At 41.5% G+C, this 19044-nt stretch overlaps 1 protein-coding gene across 1 annotated transcript in view; it reads right to left on the bottom strand.

Annotated features, from left to right (window-relative positions):
* Positions 1-17023, bottom strand: part of nell2a (neural EGFL like 2a) — an 82047-nt gene extending 65024 nt beyond the window's left edge. Inside the window, exons 1-5 of the mRNA XM_079346857.1 lie at positions 16612-17023; positions 16239-16367; positions 6419-6569; positions 4449-4622; positions 1924-2020 (exon numbers count right to left, since the gene is read on the bottom strand). Coding sequence (XP_079202983.1) covers positions 1924-2020; positions 4449-4622; positions 6419-6569; positions 16239-16367; positions 16612-16663 — 603 coding nt within the window. The 5' untranslated portion in view covers positions 16664-17023. The remainder of the gene's footprint in view (positions 1-1923; positions 2021-4448; positions 4623-6418; positions 6570-16238; positions 16368-16611) is intronic.
* Between the last annotated feature and the right edge of the window lie 2021 nt (positions 17024-19044).

Here is a 19044-nt window from a genome sequence, read left to right on the forward strand (position 1 = left end):
AGTAACAAGGGGATTTTAAACTCACTTTGATCACCATGGATTCATAATGACATAAATCAGAGCCAGAGAGAGATCGAAACCTGTCAATTATCTGACCGTATATAAAATATAAAATGAATAAAATATATGCAATAAAATATGGACAAACCTCAATTCAAAAACACACCTCCATGTTCTCATATGATCCGAGAGATTGTGGTGAAAAGCTAATTTTAAGAAAGGCCGAAGTCCCCTTGTTGCCAAACATCACAAATAACTGTATAAACCGGTTAGTACAAAAATGAAGATTATATCAATGTACTGTATGTATACATACTTTTACTTTTAATTAGAAGAAAAAAAGTTGTCCACAAAGAGAAGGTTGAAATGTTTTCTTTGATTGTTCACACTAACCCTGATCCTTCTTTTCACTCTCTATGGTTTACACACGTTTCAATTTGTTGCCTTTTTGTATCTCATCATCACGACCAGAAGCTTGACTTTGCTTTGCAGCTTCTGTTGACTTAAAACACTTTTCAAACTATATTCCTCTGTGTCCGCTTGCTGCAGTACGCCCCCAGTAACACGTGGGATGCCTTCGACGCCTTCCTCCATCTGTACCGGAAATGGGAATTTGTGAAAAACAGCAAATGGCAAAACGAGGGGCTGAATCACTTCTGATGCAGTGAAATTACCAAAAGTAATTTGCTCCAAAACACAAACAATCAAGAGAAGATTTATCCTGTCAGATTAAAAAAATAACTTGAAAATGAAATCTGACATGAGAAATAAAATGTTGTTTGCTGTTTCTTTTTGCATTTGGGATTGCCTGAGTTAAAAGTAAATTGTTTTCAATCTTTTAGATTAGGATGTAGAACAAATTTGCCCCATCAGCATACAAAACGAGGACAAATTTGGACAACGGTTAAGTAAGATGAAATGGATGTTTCTACCGAAAGATGTGAGTGGACTCCAAATAGGATTTTCATTGTGCTGTGAAGGTGCAGAATCACTCATTCTGATTCAAGTCTACACCGTGACTGTTGTTAGAGCTATGATTTTCTCATCTTCAGTTGACACACACAAACACGTCGACTTTTGGTCCGTGTGTGTGTGTGTGTGTGTGTGTACGTGTGTGTGCATGTGTGCTAATGAAGCAGTGTGTTTTAAGAGACAAGCCTTCCAAGCAAGTAATCAGAGCTTCAGAGAGAGGGACGAGGAGAGATGCTGCTATGTGACGAGATTAGCGTGTGACCTCCACGACTTCTTTCATCTGCCAATTAACATGGAGGAAATTTCACAGCCTGGACACAATGTGTAAAGCATTGAAACACACCAAGACATACACACACTCACACACAAACATCCAGCACACAGCAGTCACTGCAGACTGATTAAAATAGTTTGAGTTGCTGGTGAGCTGACATTTAGCCCAAACATGGCTCCCCAGGTGGGACATTTTCAGTGCAGACCAGTCCGGGAGAGAAAATATATGACTCCCTGCCTTATAAACAATACTATAGACTAAGCTTAATGAGCACAGTCCAGAGGCTATTTAATGATTTCTCCCAAATCAGCGCTGTGGGGGTTGCAGAGATAATTGCACAGGGCTTAGCTGCAGACTCAGGGAAAAGGGAACAAACAATGACAACAAAGAAGAAAAAAATGTAGTCTATTCCTTGGGTAGCCAGTGCAACTCTCAAATTAAAATGGTAAGCCTTGAGAAATGCACACAATTAAATCTAACAGCTGTAATAAATAAAACCAAACAAGCCACACAAAGAGGGGGGGAGATAAAGTATAAATCAAGATTGAGTAGGGGGCATAAAAAGCTGCTAAGACGCATTAGTCGCTCTAGCCGTTCTGAATCATTTATCACACATCAGGCCGAGCATCAATGTTCATGCACTGAGAGGGGGAAGTTTGTGCAGCAGCAGAGTTCACCTTGAAGAAGCCGTGAGCAGCGTTTCTCTGTCCGAGCCAAAAGGCAGCATCCTCGGGTATGTCCATGTAGGGGGCCTCCACCACCCGCTCATAGATCCTTCAAAATAAAAACAGAATGCTTAAAGGAATCACAGCAGAACCACTCAAATAAAAAACAAAAAAACTTCTATGAGTCAAATCTGGGAGTCAGAAGTCCAAGCAGTCAAGCTAATAAAATAAAGATGTCTGAGGAACTTAAATAATTCTGGCCGGTACTTTTCTGCATGAGAAAAACACAAAGATACAGAAGTGTAGGTGCAGACCAAGAATTGCTTTATACAGTACATGAAGGTGTACCAGTTCCTTAAACTATTTGCTGATTTTTATTCCTGAATTCCTTATTCCTTTTTTTTTCTTTCTTTACAAAAATCTCCTCCAGCTTTCTTTAGACAGTCGAATGTATTTCTTGGGAAATGTAAACAAAAGGTTGTTTTGGTGAGGTGCTACATTATCGTAAGAGTCGATTGTCTCAGAAATGACAAAATACTGTGAAGAAAAGTACCCTCTTTATTCTGTTGGTCTTGTTAACTCATAAAGGACATACAGTATAGAGACAGCAGCTGATTTTTTTTAGTCTGTTTGATAACCAGTAAAAAACTCCTCACATGAGCTTTAAGGGTCTGTATTCACTTTGACTTAAAGTTTCTTTATTTTCTGATGATTTTCTGACTAATTTTTAAAAAAATTCTCTCTCTGTCTTTAATCCAAAATACTTCACCACACGGTCTTCGTTGAGAGCATTTTCCCAAACTTTTCATCCATCGCTAACCTCCCAGCCGTCACCAAACAGACATTAAATGATCTGACAGTCAGCCGACAGCTTGCTGGTGCTTTGTCTAATTGGTCACATATTGTTAATACATGGCTGTTGTGTTCAAGATTTCCTAATGGATTAAGTGCTCACATGCTGAGTGCTAGTTTATCTTATCAGTCTTCTTGTATATCAGAATTAAAGTTTGAACTTCTATGCTATGTCTTCGTATTTTATTAAAAGTAGAAACCAGTAACAAGCTGCTCCAAACCCATTTCCCTCCAGTGAGATTTATACAGATTTATAATCTTTGCCGTTGAATTCAGAGTATGTTTTGAGAGCTTTGTGTTGTGCATGTTTGTATCACCATGCTGAAAAGACTTTTGACTGTGCAGCCCCTGATTCTCTGCTCTGCAGGTCTTGGCCTGTTAAATCCTTCTGTTAACCCTTCTCCTGAGCAGGCTTCAGATGGTCACATGCGGTCTGTTACACACATGGCATCACCGTCTGCTTGGTTTTTTTTTCGGTGCCAGGGAGAATCTTCACACTCACACACTGTAACACCGCTTTCACACCGCAGATGCACACATGATGTGGGTCAGCTCATGGTGTGATCCATCAACCTGAATTAGAGTCATTTAAATCAGACAGCTGACAGAGGTTACCTGCTCTCGATGTCACTGCTTGCAAAGCCTCAAGTCTGTGCTGTCGTTCCATTGAACGTTCCTGCTCGACTACACAAAGTGACTGCCTCTTCTTTTCCTTTAGTCCATGTTTGATATTTTTGATCTCATTTAGTTCCTTTTTGGGAGCTGGTTAGCTGATGTTTAAACCTTGATATCATAAAATGATTTTCTCATCCTTGCTAGAAAGACCAGTTAAACAAAAGCCGAGCAGTCTCCAGCCCACATTAAAGCCTAATAAGGAGGAGGAGGAGGAGGATAGTTATGAAGGCTAGCCTTATTTAAGTTCACCCTTTAGGGGAGGTCACAGATCACATTCTGGTAGACATTACTCTGCACAAATGGGCCAAAGTATGTACAAGTACGTAACGGCACTCAGTGATACCAATTCTCTGCTGCAGCCTCTTTTCTTACGGATACAGGAGTTTGTCAATATGTCGCTCTGAAGAAGAACGCCACACGGTGACTCCTCTGTTTATTTTTGTCAAACGTGATCTGTTATCAGTGCTTCAAAAATGTTCAGCTCCCAGTTGTCCAGATCACATGTTGTCTCTTTGTTTCAGAGAGCTACTTAACATCTGGTTGTATGTGATGTTGTTGAGCACAGAAGTCACCTCCACACAAGTGATATTCACTCTCCCATTTTCTATCTGTCAAAGTCCCTGCAAAGTCAGCATTATGCTTGATTACGTTTGCTGAAATAGTTTTGCATTTGAATTCCTGACCTCTTACCTTTCTGTGTGCGTAATGCATGTGATTAAAAACAAATGTCAGCAAACTCTTACAGTTTTGTCGCACAACAATGCCAGAACTAAACGTTTTTATTTAAGTACCGGTCAGACGTCAATCAGACAACTGCAGCTGATCCAGAATGCTGCTCCCAGAGTCCTCACCAAAACAAAGAAAATGGATCACATTAGTCCAGTTCTTTAAACTGGCTACCAGTCTGTCAGAGAATAGATTTAAAATCCTGCTGCTGGTTTATAAAGTGAAACCTCATATCGTACTTTTCTTGTCTAAATTTAAATGAGCATTCATCCCCGGCGTCTTACCTGTTGCAGTCGATGTGTAATATGACATGAGTGGCACTGACAGCCACAGAAACCTTGTGCCACTGGTCGTCAGCCAGGCTGTAAGGGAACACCTCCGTGTGGGCCTGTTGGCCTTTGGTACGATAGTGGAGACGCACCTCGCTGCGCTGGCCGCTGCTCTCCAGCTCCAGGAACCTGCAGGATGAAACCACCAGAAGCCTGAGTCTAGTAACAGTCAGAAAAAGGAGAGTTTCTCTCCAGCATTTGCTTTCCCTGCGATGTACCGCATGATCTGTAGCATCAGAGTGTCATTACTGGGACTTAGCCCTTCTTTCTGTCGGCATAAAAACCTGAATGCATCACTTAAAATGACTCAGGGTTACTGCAGCACAGTGCAAAGAGATAATAAGTCCCTCATTTTATAAGCAGTGCACCCACATCTGCACAGATTTGCAACACCATTTAGAGTTTATTCACATCACTAGTCCAGCATAATGGCAGTATATGGTTAAGTGCAACATCAGCAACACTTAAATGTAGAGGTTCAAGCCTTTACATTGGCAGATTAGTATTCCAACAGGACCCTCGTCTTCACACCACTGAGATCCACGCAGCATAGTGACACTAATGGAAAGAGCTGGCGATACACACTCGGCACCAGTGCCTTTAAAGACAGACGGATTGAAACTTGGTTTATTTATTGGAAATGTTCTTCTGAAGAAAAATAGACACTCAAGCAAAGTGTAGCCATGAAAGTGTTTATCAGCAAACCAGATCTGATGGATGTACTTTCCTCTTGTCGCACATGTACATTCATCCTGGCACCATAAACACGCCAGCCATCACTTCTGGCGCTGAATTAGTCTTTGCCACGTCTCCAAATGAAACCATGCAGCGCTGCTTTGTCGTATATGAATTGCAGGGAAAGCTAATCAGCGGCCAGGAAAGTCATTAACATCCCTGCGAGCTCTCGTCTCAGGACTGACTTTAATGTACAAACTGTTCAATCAACGCATTATGCAGGATTCAGATTGCTGTTCTGATCATCCAACGGCTCAGCTCCCACCAACTAATGGAAGACATTAGCATGCTAACTGCAGATAGCGTCTCATCAGTTTTCAATCCACGATTGCAGGCTCAACGTTTGGATCGTTGATGGACTGTGAAGAATAATAGGCTGGCATACAGGGTGGTTTGCTTTTGTTTACTGGACTGGCGTGTAAAACATCTAAGTACTCATTAGATACAAATATTTCAAACGACACGGTGCGGAAAGCTGGTAAGACAAAACAGAGAGTTGGACTAAATTTAGAAAAGAGCTAACTATGCTTAATCAGTGAGGACGGTTGTACTGTTTGACATTAGCCCACGTCTCTGCCTCACACTGCTAGAAAATGAGTTAAATTATTTTCACCATATGTTTTCAAAAAACTTAAACTTGGTGGTAATTGCATGGTAACTCATAATACGATAAATATGTGGTCAACAATAACAACAATATCAGGATACAGTGATAATCAATATATTACAAGAAAACCATACAATGGTATACTACAATATCTGTTCAACTGAAGAACTCTTAAGTAAAGACAATAAATTGCCTAAAAACCCTTATTACACGATTTAATGTATTTATTCAGTGGAATTTGTCAGTTTTACTTTTTATCACACATCATTCCTCAATTTATTTTCATTGCTGTCCGATGTCATTGTGTTGGCGTCTTCCTTGTCAATGAAAAATTCTGTTCACATTAATGTCACAAGCATCACCATGAGCAGACATGAAGTAATGACGCGCTGAGTCAATTTGCAGGTAAATTTGATTTAAAGTCAAATATATTGATATTTAAAACCGGTGATTCCATATATATATGTATGTATGTATGTATGTATGCATGTGTGTGTGTGTGTGTGTATGTGTGTATATATATATATGTATATGTATGTATGTATGTATATCTAAAATAATGTGAAACATGGGGTACTCTTACCTGTGCTCAGAGTGATGAATAGACAGGATAACCCCTGAGTTGAGGTGATCTTGTTTGAGTGTCACCAGCACAGTAAACTCCTTCTTGCCCCTTAGCTTCTGGACCATTTGCTCTGAGACCTCGCCAGGAGCCACCACTTCCCTGGAGGAGCCTGCAGGAGAATAAAGACAGAAAAAAAACACATTATTCAAATGTGTAAATGGATAGTATTATTAGTATTAATAAAGCTCTTTTGTGTCTCTGATTAACAATTTCCAACACAAAAGGCAAGCTGCTGCCTAAACCATCAGCAGCACCTCGGAGTTCAAATGAACATAAACATTGTGAGTATAAAATCTTGACCTAATGTAATTTTTTTTTAACACATTTTCTTAATCATTCAAGCACTTTTGTTGAACATATTAAGCACAAATTCATAAGGAATCCTTTCACAATGTAGCTGTACATTACTGGTGAAGAATATGAAAAATCTAAACAATTGAACAATGAAAAACATAACAGTTTTTTACAGGTAAGTATTGTTAATGCATTCAATCATCAGACAACATGTTACAGATCTGATGGGCATATAAATCAAATCCCAATTAGAAATCTAAAGATTATTCATGTTCTTGATAAGGTGAAAGGGATTTAGTAGAAACAAACAGAAACAAAATGCAGATGTAATATTCTTTAGGAAAAGTGTGTGGTTAAAATACTCTGTAGAGGATGAAATATGTCAAAACAAGTTGTCGCGAAGTGAAACAAGGTAGTCACATTTTAAGAAGACAAAATATTAAACAGAGAAACTTGCAGTACAAAACCAGAGAACATTGGGTTGGGATTTCTCCAGCCATACGCTTTAAATATTTGATGCATCCACATAAACTCTTGATGAATTTGAATTCAGGAAGGATAAACCGACATGACCAACATTTGGTCAAAAAAACGTGTAAAAAATAAAACTAAATCATACATTATTTTTGACATTACATTTAGATAGCCCAAGTTTAAATCACTAATATCTGAGGGCTCAAATCTGATTCTATGGAAGCTGTAGCCACTAGAGCCAATAGAGCAGCTAAAATGATTTATTTATTTTCAAGTTTGTTGAGAGTTTTGATCTAAAAAACGTTTTTAATAAAGGTTGAACTAAGTATAATGATGACTAGATTGTGTAAAAATGGGAAAATAGCCAGCCACCACTCAGGAGTTAAAGTGGTCTCAGGAAGTCGAGTCATTCACTCGCTGTATACGGGAGATAACAAGTTCATGCTACCAAATATTGACCCAAACATGCTAAGTTCTTTCGACTATCCTAAATTGGACCAGTGGATCAAACATTTTCTCCTTGGCTTGCTGTGGGTGGAGAGACATACGAAGCCGAGGGTTTGTGGAGAGTAAGTGAAAGGCTAACAACGCTGGTGTGGATGGGAGGGCATTTTCTGTGTTGTTAGCTCGTAAGCTCCTGGTCCCACCAGAGCTCAGCATCCTTCCTCTCCGACTCTACACAGACGTCTATGCTACTTTAATGGAAGCATCAATAAATGATAACGTTTCTCAGAAGCAATCACATCAAAGAGTTCACTTCCAGCTATGGGATGCATGCAAGATGCTCATGCACACTTAAGCGCTCCAGGAAGCTAGCGTGGCGGCTTCTCCTTAGTGTATTAACATTACTTCCAGCTGGTGGGAGGCACCAATTAACACAATGCAATGTGAAATAGGAAGCAATGCCATGATGCAGGCTGGCATAATGTAGTCATCGGTTCTACAGGATACAATGAGAGGGTGCTGCAGAGAGAAGCATGTTTTTTATACTTTCCTCCGTATGCCTTCAGTGTAGACAAACAGTGCTAGCATTAGCTTTTCAGGATTTTAAACCCATCAGGGAGATATTTCAAGTTATTTCCGTGTAAACAAAAAAGCTCCCTAGATTTGCTGCTCACCAGAGGAGATATACAGGGCACAGTCTCATGCATTTTGCATTTGCCAGGGGAGAATCATCCCAGTGTCATTGGCTGAGGTGGGACAGATGGTCTATGACTGCAACAGGAGTTCTGCCTAGCAATAATCTGCTCCCATCAACAGATCGCTTATAAAGCAAATTAACACTGTCAATGGATTGGAAATCATGTTGTTTAGCTTTGGGATTTGACCTGAAATATCTTTTTTCATTAAAGCGCCAATTGTGAGTCCTTTATCAGAGTGTGTTTGCTCTATGCTGTTCGTCAATTGAAGATAAAGTCCAATCCATAGCAGCATAAATGTGTCTGTATGCACCCACACCCATACCTATGCAGTTATCCACTGTGTGAAGCTATCTGGGTTTTATTTTCATCTCAGCAAATTTAGAACAATAAAAGAGCTGTAGACGGTATCATTTAGTAAACAAGAATAGACATATGTAAGAAAATATGAGCTAATTTTAAATTAAACTAAAGAAACAATGGTGAAAACACTTGTGCTATGCCATGTGTTGAACGGAGAAAACGCTGACATCTCAATCATGAGCAAAATGAGTGCAGTGGGAGCAGGTGCCAGGGCGGGGTCTGTACTGAAAGAAGGCTGATGAGTAAGAGGGGGATGGTGAGGACGGAGGAACCTCTAACATTGGGCTGCTCTTCAGCTCTGCAGCCATGCGCCCCTTTGATCTATGAGTGGATGACTCTCATCACTGGTCTATATACTTTGAGGGGAATGGAGCTTCTTCAAATGGGACTCCTGGGGATTGGAGGGTGGAGGCAACTTCTCATTCAGACGGAGAGATGAGATTAGTCTGTGTGGTGTAATATGAAAAAGCATGATGATCTAAAACCCCTTTACTCGCACTGAAACGGATATTAAGACCGTTAAAGCAGGAATACCTCTGCATTCCTAAAAACACACATGAAAGAGCAGCAGATGAGTGCTGTGGGGAGAGGGCCAGCTTATCCCTTCTGCCAGATCAATGTGGCCCTGCTGTGGGGGCCCTTTGGTCGATTATCTATTGGCAGGCACCTGGATGGGGCAGCCACCTGCTCCTAACGACCACTCTGATGTGAAATTCTGACACAAAATAGCCTGAAAGTGATGATGTAGCACATGAAATTCCAATCAGCACATTTATCAGGACAATACAACAGCTCTTGTCATGAATCCTGGATGTTTACTGGATATGAGGACCGGCTGACTGTGAGAAAACTGTATTTTTTGTCAGGCCGACGAGAGATCTTCAAAAGCCTCGGGCTCAATAGCATCTCTAGGAAGCGCAGCTTTTGGCTACAAGCTAATCTTATCTCCTGGGTACATTGGGCTTTAATGGTTACACTCAAGATACCATTTCCATCCCTCAGCTTCAGTTCTAATCTTAAACTGTCTAATGTGGTCTTATTTTGTCTGACCACCAGAACCCCCCCCCCCCCCCCCCCCCAACACACACACACACACATACACACACACACACACACACACACACTTAGCATTTAGTACAGGTGCTCTATAGCACAGCTTGAGAATCAGTATACACCCAGCTTTGCTGCAATCCTTTTTCTCACATTGTTTTCACTTCTGCATTTCTTCTGTATTTACACTATGGACTCTTTCACATAAAAAATAATGATTGATGAGAAGATCTTCAAGCACTTTGGATGTGAATAAAGAGTCATTTCACTTTGGTTTTATGGTGGACAGAAGGAGTCAACACCTCCCACGTCTTTGCAACAACTCTTTAACAATTTTTCCAATTAGCCGTCTTTTGACCAGTTAAGAGTGAGCTGCACTAATAAGACAGAGCCAGGAAGGGGACGGAATCAACACAGTGATCCAGTCAGCAGAGGAAGGGGAAATAATGCGGCAGAAAACAAGTGGAAATGTGTTACTTTTTCATTGTGTAATGTTTTTTTTCTGTTGGAAAAATGACAGAGCATGTTTCAAACAACACATTTTCATCTGTCGACTTGAGCGCACAGAAGGATACGTGTGGGAGGGTTCGGCAAGAGAATATCTCTCCAGAGGGATTAGAGTAATGATAAACTCTCCACCGGCAGCAAACTCCAAACCTTTCATTACTGTCAACACACACACACACACACTTGAGTCTGTGAACACATGCACAAACAGGTGCAGAAGAGAGAGCAACCCGGACAGGCAGACATCTTGGCTGGCGTAGAGCTCCAAACAAACGTTGAGGCGATACAAAGAGAAGCGGCTACAAAGTTGAGATCGCAGAATCATGAATGATGAATGCACACATACACACAAATGCTTACCAGCCCCTCAAAAGCGGCTTGTTTCAGCTCCTGAATATTCCCCCACGCTTAGTCAATCTGCAGTCAGCAGACTGCCCCCCCCCCCCCCCCGCCGCCCCCCGTGTTTCTCCACTCCTCTGGAACAAATACTAAACCAAGCGAAGGGCACCTCCAGGACTGCTTTGGCCAGCAATTTCTCCCCAATTCTCAGATCACCTCTACAGTGACACCTATCCATTCACACATACACAGGGCTAATGTCAACCTTCCAGCCACCAAACTGTACATCTGCCCTGAGGGATGGAGGGGGCCAAAAAATAGCTTCCAGGTCATCAAGTGTGGAATGACCGATCATGCGCGCCTCAGAAAGCAGCAAGTAAAAGGCATTTTGACCACGGGGAGTTAGGGATAATGTCAGTTAACAGTTTGGAAAAGGTTGGCTAACTTTTTTGAAAACATGACAAAATGAACTGCAAAATCAGTTTATGCCGACTAACGTGCTACCTTATCTTGATCAGTCTTCTTTTCCCTTGATAGCAATGTGCATCTTGTCAAAGGTGACACAAAACATTGAAACTAATTTGTCTCTTCCTGAGCCCATAAAGCTGTATTCTCTTCTAAATTTTTTTTAAAGACTTTAGCACTTTAGCACAAAAAAACATCTTTCCAATTCAAATCATCTTGAACTACATGACAAAGGAGCTATATACGTTCTTGCAGCAACTAAGAACATGACAGATTTCTACTCTAAAATCAACACACACACACAAACTCTGGAGATGTGTTTGAATCGTTTTCTCACACAGTGTTCTTTCCTCCAGCTAAATTTACACAATGGATTTTTTTTTTGCTTTTGGAGAGAGGAACAGTTTGGTTAAAGTACTCCCATATTTACTCTCAGAAAAACATATTCAATGTCTTCGATCTTGTTTTAGCACGTTCCCAGATAGGTGTAATATATTTTATAAAAAAGAGGTGTTCCATTTGATCAGAAAGTAAAAATAAAAAGTCCTTTTAAACTGTTGTGGGAAAAACTTCAATTGACATAAATGACATAAACAATGAGTCGCTTCACTTTTTACAGTGTCCTGTTTAGGTTAGTATTTTCTATCCTAAAACAGAACTTTCATGCATAACATCAAAACTATTATCATGTGCTTTAAACATCCTCCTGTCAATGTTGGCTTCAGAGGACTCACTTTTGACTTCAGTTGTCACTTAAGACATCGGGGGTATTCGTCCCTCTGTGCACGTTCAGCTATGAGCCTCCTCTTGTCTGAGTTACACAAATCACATGAGCAGTTTCCACTTTACAATCCCCACTTTGTGTCACTATCCCTCTGCTGCCTCTGAGCAGCACAAAGAGCAAATTTCATTCTGTCTCTTACTAGAAAATAAACCCTCAACTGATTTGTCTGACTCAGACTTCAGGAACATCAGATTAGCTTCAGCTAAACCGAACATTTGCAATGCCTGTTTATTTAGTTCCAATCTTCTGTTATTAAGATCACTATCAGAAGGGATCTCCTTACAGCTGGTGTGCACATTCAGAGAAACCATTATCTATGTAGACATCTCAGTATGGGGCACCTGATCTTTAATCTCCTCACCATCATCAGGGTTAAAGATATTTCATGACTCCTGTTTAAAACGGCTTACACTGCAATCTTCAAGACACGTATACAAGTATATGGCATATATAATAGTTTCAATCATAGACCGAGTGATGAAACAGCTACATCGTGCCCTCTTGTCAATCAGGTCAGCTACGTGCCTAACAATGGATCACAAGTACAGTTCATAAACAGATGAGGACATTAACTAATCAGACCAATACAACAGACTCTAAACATGTGACAAACTGCAGGATTTTGCTCTTCTTCATTGGCTTTATTACCGGAGTTTGTCGCTCGGTTTCAATGTGTGAACATATTTATTTTCATGACACTCCCACATTCCTAAACATAAGGTTTATCTTGCTTTTGTCTTTAATACCAGAATTCTTAAACGTATAATTTGATACAAGTTAAACTTAAACAATATCTGTTTCATTACCATGACAATAAAAACAGATGTCCTCGGCACACAATATTTGATTATTACTTCTTTTGTTTTTCAATTATCACAAATTGCAAGCAGACTCATGTGCACTGTATAAATTGCATATATTCAGCTTGCATCATTTTAAAGCATAAGGTATCAAAAGGTATCTAATCATTGAATGTTTTGGAGATGGTTTAGCAGTGCATTGTAAAACAGGAAAAGTAATGAGACTAAGTTATCATGAACATGGGAATTACTATGTGCTGCATTTGATAGTGCTGGCTCCTATCCAAAGCACCATGCTGCATAAATAGAGCACAGAGATTAAGCATGACTGTAACACTAACCTCATTTAAATTAACCTTATTGATTGATAGCAGCTTCACTCTCTTGTATTTCCTTCACGTGTTGGGAGTTAGACACAACACAGCAGTTTCTGAACCAGCTCAATTCAACTCATCAAACAGTGCACAGGCTCTTCCCCTATAGATGCTTCAGTCTGCAGTGCATGTGTACTTGCTGCACCAGTGTTATAGCAGCTGTCAAGTGTAACCCCTGCTGCGGAAACACACCATTTTCATTCTGATTCAAACACTGATGTGTGCCCTCCACACAGATAAATGCAGGAGAAACGACCTCACAATCACACACGGAGCGTGTGTGATTGTCTCTGTCTTCACAGGGGAAAAAAACACACACACACACACACACTCATAGTGTTGGTGTATTATAAATGAGCGTCTTCCATCCTGTTACACTTCAGTGTCGCTGCAGTCGGGGATATAATCATCACAACATACATAGACTCACCTCACCGGCAGTGTTCAAACAATCGGAGCAAGAACATGCTTTAGAGACAGACAGGATTCACACAGATACAGTGACAGGGGAGTCATGCTCCGCAGCTGAAAGGATGCTTCGAGCGGTTGTGTTGTTTGCACTTGGAATGAGTTTTGTAGCAGAGAGAGTAGGTGCATGTGTGTTGGGGGAAGGGAGGGTGGGTGCTCCTGGGTGTGGCCCCCTGTGCTTGCTTGTAGAGATAGATATCTGGATGTGGAGATATTAAAAAAAAAAAAAAAAAAAAGCGTGGACGAGGGAGGGGTGGCTGGGCGCTAATGATGTGCTTATTTTTGTCGGCGTGGCTGAGCATCACCTGGCATCAGGACACGAGGGGAGCGTAGCCCGGGGGTGTTTCTCTCTCCCTCCCTTAGGTCCACCTCTCCTAATGCCATGCAGTGTAGCGCTGACAGCTACCTTCAAAAGCATCGGCAGGGGTGCGCTAAACAGAAAATCCCCCCACCGCTCGCTGCTCTTCTATGATCTCAGACAAAAAAAGACAGACTTTTGGCAGACAGATATAGAGATACAGCAGGCGGCAAGTGAATTGCTTATGCGTACGCACATGCACATATACACGTGTGAATTGCCCTGCTTCTTCTCTCTCAGCTCTCAGTAGCCGTCCCTCCTCCTGCCTCCACCCTCTGCATCCAGAGATAACAGCCTTCCCTTTGGGCAGGCAGGCGGTGGCGAGGACAGCCGTGGATGTGTTCCGCCTGCTATCTAATGAGCGTCGGAATGTCACCGTGGGCCTGTCTGCCGGTCCCGGCCAGCCGAGCATCCATACATGTGGAATCAGTAGAGTCTATCAAACAGCTGGCAGACAGCTCTGCTCCCTATCTCTTTTTCTCCTTTCCCGGTATATGTGCCTCTCCTTGTCTATTTTCTGATCACAAACATGTAGAGGCCCCGGTTTGCTTTGCTGGTAAGCCTCTCTATCTCTCCCCCCCCCCCTCACCCAGCATCATTGACTTAAAACAGACATCCCAAATGAAGGATGGAGGCAAGCTCTGCCGTAAATAAAACCTCTGCCTTCACCTCCCTCTCCCTCTATCTGAATGTGAAAAGGTGAAGCAGAGAAATAAGCGAGCGTAATGAAGGAGAGGTGCCAAAAGCAGCGGGAGCTTCTTCCTATTACTGTCTTTGTGTCCGCCATCCTCTACCTTATAACTCTTTCTTGTACTCCTCGCCCCCGTTCCTCCCCCCTCCCTCGCTCTACCTTCCTGCGTGGCGCACTTCTGAGTGTTGTCTACACAGAGGACATCAAATGGCCTGCCTTCACAGAGCTGCTGGAGTTGCTGCTCCATGCAGAAGTGCTGCTGTCTCAGCGGCTGGCTGTGCAGTGAGATTAGAAGATACCAGCCAGCGAGGAGGTGCGAAGACGGAAAACTGTCGACAAATGATTGTGGCGTCTCTCTCCCTGTCCCAACACGGCACTGCCACTCTGGTACATTTTGTGTTCCATGTTGAGATGCACCCTTGTGAAGATCTGTCTCTAGTTTCACAGCTGATCTTGGAGCCAAAAGTTATTTCCTGTTCCTGTTGTGTTGCTACTTTTGGCTGAATGATGGACATCTCCATCCCTGACTTTGTCTGTCAATGGTCTGATTTGAATCGTAATGAGACATCCGAGGCGTAATCAGAATCAGACATTCTTTATTAATCCCAGGGGGAAGTTCGGCAACACAGGCCCAACAGCACAGTAAATAAAATGATCAAGCTTTGCCCTGCAATTTTGACAGCTTTTTCGAAATGTCAGACAGATTAAGTCTACCAACAGGAAACACAGACACCTGACTCCCTTCGTATCCCATTCATACTGAGCGGGGTCCACACTGCTTAACACTCAAGAAGCTCTTACGAGGGTTCCGTTCACCCTCATTATACTGTATATCTCTGAGGGTCTGTCCTGGACTAATCTGATTATACCCAGTCCTTCTATCAATTCTTTGCATGATTCTCCCCCTTCAGTTCACCCCTTTTTTTCCACACAGACACAAAACTCCCTATTGTTCAGGCAGGTGTCAGTCTGAGGGGCCCCAATCTATGTCTGCAAACACAACTGGAATCTACTGCCAGTGCTTACAGTCTCTTAGACTAGTGAATCTTGAAGAGACTCTGGAACTTTTTTTTTATTTTTATTTGATACGCGTTTATTATTTAAATTGAATGACATTGATTCCACGACAGCATAAATACAAGTCCTAGGTAGGCAATATTGTGTCATTTTTTTTGTGTTGAATTACAAAACAAAATGTTGCCAACCTTATCATGCAATTTAGAGGGTGCTCATTGTCTTTTGCTCTCAGCAGCTTTTGGTAAAAATTATGACTACGGATCTGAAGTTTTTGTAAAAGTTCTGATTTTTAATAATAGGCCATTATGTCATTGAAACAGCAGCGATCATATCATTATAAAACATGTGGTATCCAAGGGTATTGAAGTATGGAAACATTTGACCCCCTTACTTGAAACAGTGTCATCCAATAATCTGACATTTTAACAAAAAGGTCTCCCTCAGGGGTCTCATTAGAGTACGATTATATGTGGATTACGACTAGATTTACAAGCTTTAAAGACGCAATATATGAAAGAATAGCACTGATTTTATTTTACAGCAGCCTAGTCCTGCAGTCTATTACAATGCAGATCAACTCATCTGAACGCATCATCATCATCCCATCTATGAAAGAAAATACAAGGAATGTGTGTGTTTGTGTGTGTTACAGTACCTTGGAAGTGGAAAGCTCTAGACTCCCCGTGGAAGCCCTGGACCTGAGTAATTCCATCAAAGCCTTCTCCAAGAGACAGTTCATCAAACACGCTGATTCGCAGGGCAGGGTCAACCCCAAAACCTGCAACTAATGTGCAAACAAACAAAAAGAAGAGCGTCATTGTTATCAGGAGGCAAGGACACCTGTGATGCTATGATGAAGACCTGTCGGTGACAGTGGAAGAGGTGGGAGGTTACTGTACTGTTAAAGCACGCACACTGGATGGAAAATGATCCAACACAGAACATATTTGATTGGTATTCATCTTATCATGCATCCTACATGTTGCAAGAGATGTGACAGTGCATTCAGGGACTGCCCTGTGTCCTACCTGAGGAGATGCAAAATACGCCGAGAACCAGAAATAGCTGTAATAATCCCATGGTGAATGTGTAAAAAAATAATAATTAGTCCATGTTTTATGTCCACTTCCGGGAGAATATTGTTCAATCACATGCGAACGATGTTTTTTTCTCCTCTCGCGCAGAAGGCTAGATTACCAATCCCAAATGCGGAGCGGTCCGGGCATCATCATCACCACAACTTTAGATGGCCAAATGATGCAAATGTGATGCAAATCCGGATTGAAGAAGAAAAAAGATGTCACAATGAGGAAATTATTCCATGTAACGCAGGGTGTGCTCCATCGGCACCATCCGCGGCACAGGTGGCTGAGAGAGGACGCACAAAGCAAGCTGCCTGCTGCCCGCTGCCGCTCCACCAGCTGAACAGACGCTCCGACAGCAGCGAGAGAGAGAGAGAGAGAGCTGAAGGAGCAGGGCAGGGAGGAGAGGAGGGGAGTGAGGGAGAGAGAAAGAAAGAAAGAGGGACGACAAAGCCCCCTTGTGGACAGAGAGGGAAAACAACTTCATATCCAGGCTGCTTCTGTTCATCGCAGCCACGCCTTCGACAAGAGCAGAAAAATGAAGTGCACATCTAAATCCCTTTTTGGAAGCAATAATTTACAGAAAGTAATTTGAATAATTCCTTGAATGTATGCTTTAAAACTCTTTCATCCATCTATGTCCGTGTGTCTGGCAAAGTAATAAGTCAAAAAGAGCCTTTCTTTAGTTTATTTACTGTCAAATGCTACATAGGCTCATGATTAGCAGTTCAATGGAGCAGACATGACGTGTTTACAGGTAGGCCTATAGGCCCTACTGGATAACCAAAAAGTATTTCTATGTCTCTTGTAATGAATTAATATTTGTCTTTTGTTTCATAGCTCAGACTGTGTCTCGCTCTCCAGTCAATTTAAGACAGAATGATAAATAGACTTAACTTGTGTCACACTTTTCTCAAAGTGCAGGTCACATCTTGTCACACCCTGATGGTAGAGGTTGTGACCATCAGAAGTAACTAACATCATTCATACACCGATGAAGCAGCAGAAGCACTTCAGGGTTAAGTGCCTTGCCCAAGGACACACCGGACATGTTGCTGCAGGAGCTGGGGATCGAACCCTCAACCGGCCGATTAAGAGACGACGACTCTTCCAACTGAGCCACAGCTGCCCAGAGAGATGAAGTGGGCGTGCCACAGGTATCCAAATGATTTTCCATTGTCTTGAAGATGTTCCAACCCAAGAGGCCTTGTTTGTTCTACTGACGGATGAAGAGTGCCCAAACATTGAAACCTTTCTGGTGCGTCCACAATGCTGTTCTATGAGGTCAGTGAAGTAAGGTCATATTGTGATGATGTAAATGAGTCAGATGTACTGGAATGTAAATTTAAATATTCCACAGATAAATTGGTGCTTTTTCTTACTTTTTTTTAAATCATCTGTCTTGTCTATCATAAAAATCCAATCCAACTTTATTTAAAAGCACATTTAAAAGTCAAAGTTGACGTAAGTGCTGAAGAATCAAACATAAAAACATTTTTTTTAAAAACACACAAATATAAAAACAACAATAAAGTTTAAAAAAAAATGGACAGGAAGGATAAAACTCTGAGGAAAGCTCAGGGACAAGATGGCGTTTGATTTTAAGACAGGCAGTCTGGGGACAGCCAAACATGGAGCTTTCAGGGGTTGTAGAGCTGTTACTGAAAAGGCTCAAAAGGAGAACAGAGGTGATTCAAGAAGATTCATAAATGGTGCCAGAAATACTAAAAAAGGCTCTACCATTAGAACAATGAGCTCTTAAGTTCGTCCCTATGAATTAGTGAAATCATCTTGTAAAGTTTTAGTGTGCGTCTCTCCGGCAGGTGGTGCGCTCAAATTAAAATGCAGCGCTTTGCTTCCTGTGTGACTCAGCCTTGTTAATGGCTTCTTATAGAGCACCGATGCTTTGAGCTTAGAATATTTATTTATTCCTCGTGCATCATCTTCATCCAGGGGACCAATTAGCATGTCCAAACACAACCGTTTTATCATCAGCCATACCACGGTGGTGCTTTTTTAGTTTGTTTGTTTGGTTTTTTTTTTAAAAAGAGGCAGATAAACAGTTGAATTTCCCCAGAATCTCCATAAATATCCTGCCAGATAGACATGAATCGAAGCCTTTTAATAAACAGTCTGCTCAGAGGTGATCCCGGGGTCCAGAAAAAACTCACCGGACTGCTGGGAATGTGTTTTGTTTTGCTGGCTGTTCATGTCTATGGAGGTAGATTTACGAGGCCAACCGATATGATAGAACAGCTCCATTTCGTGAGTTGACCCTGGATTAACACCAATCTATTTATAGTTTTAACAATGCCAACTACACGTCTTGTTTAAATCAAGGTTGATTCAAATAAGTTGTAATGAGTTTCTGTCATCCCT

The sequence above is a fragment of the Symphodus melops genome (genome assembly GCF_947650265.1).
Source record: "Symphodus melops genome assembly, chromosome: 6".
NCBI lineage: Eukaryota > Metazoa > Chordata > Actinopteri > Labriformes > Labridae > Symphodus > Symphodus melops.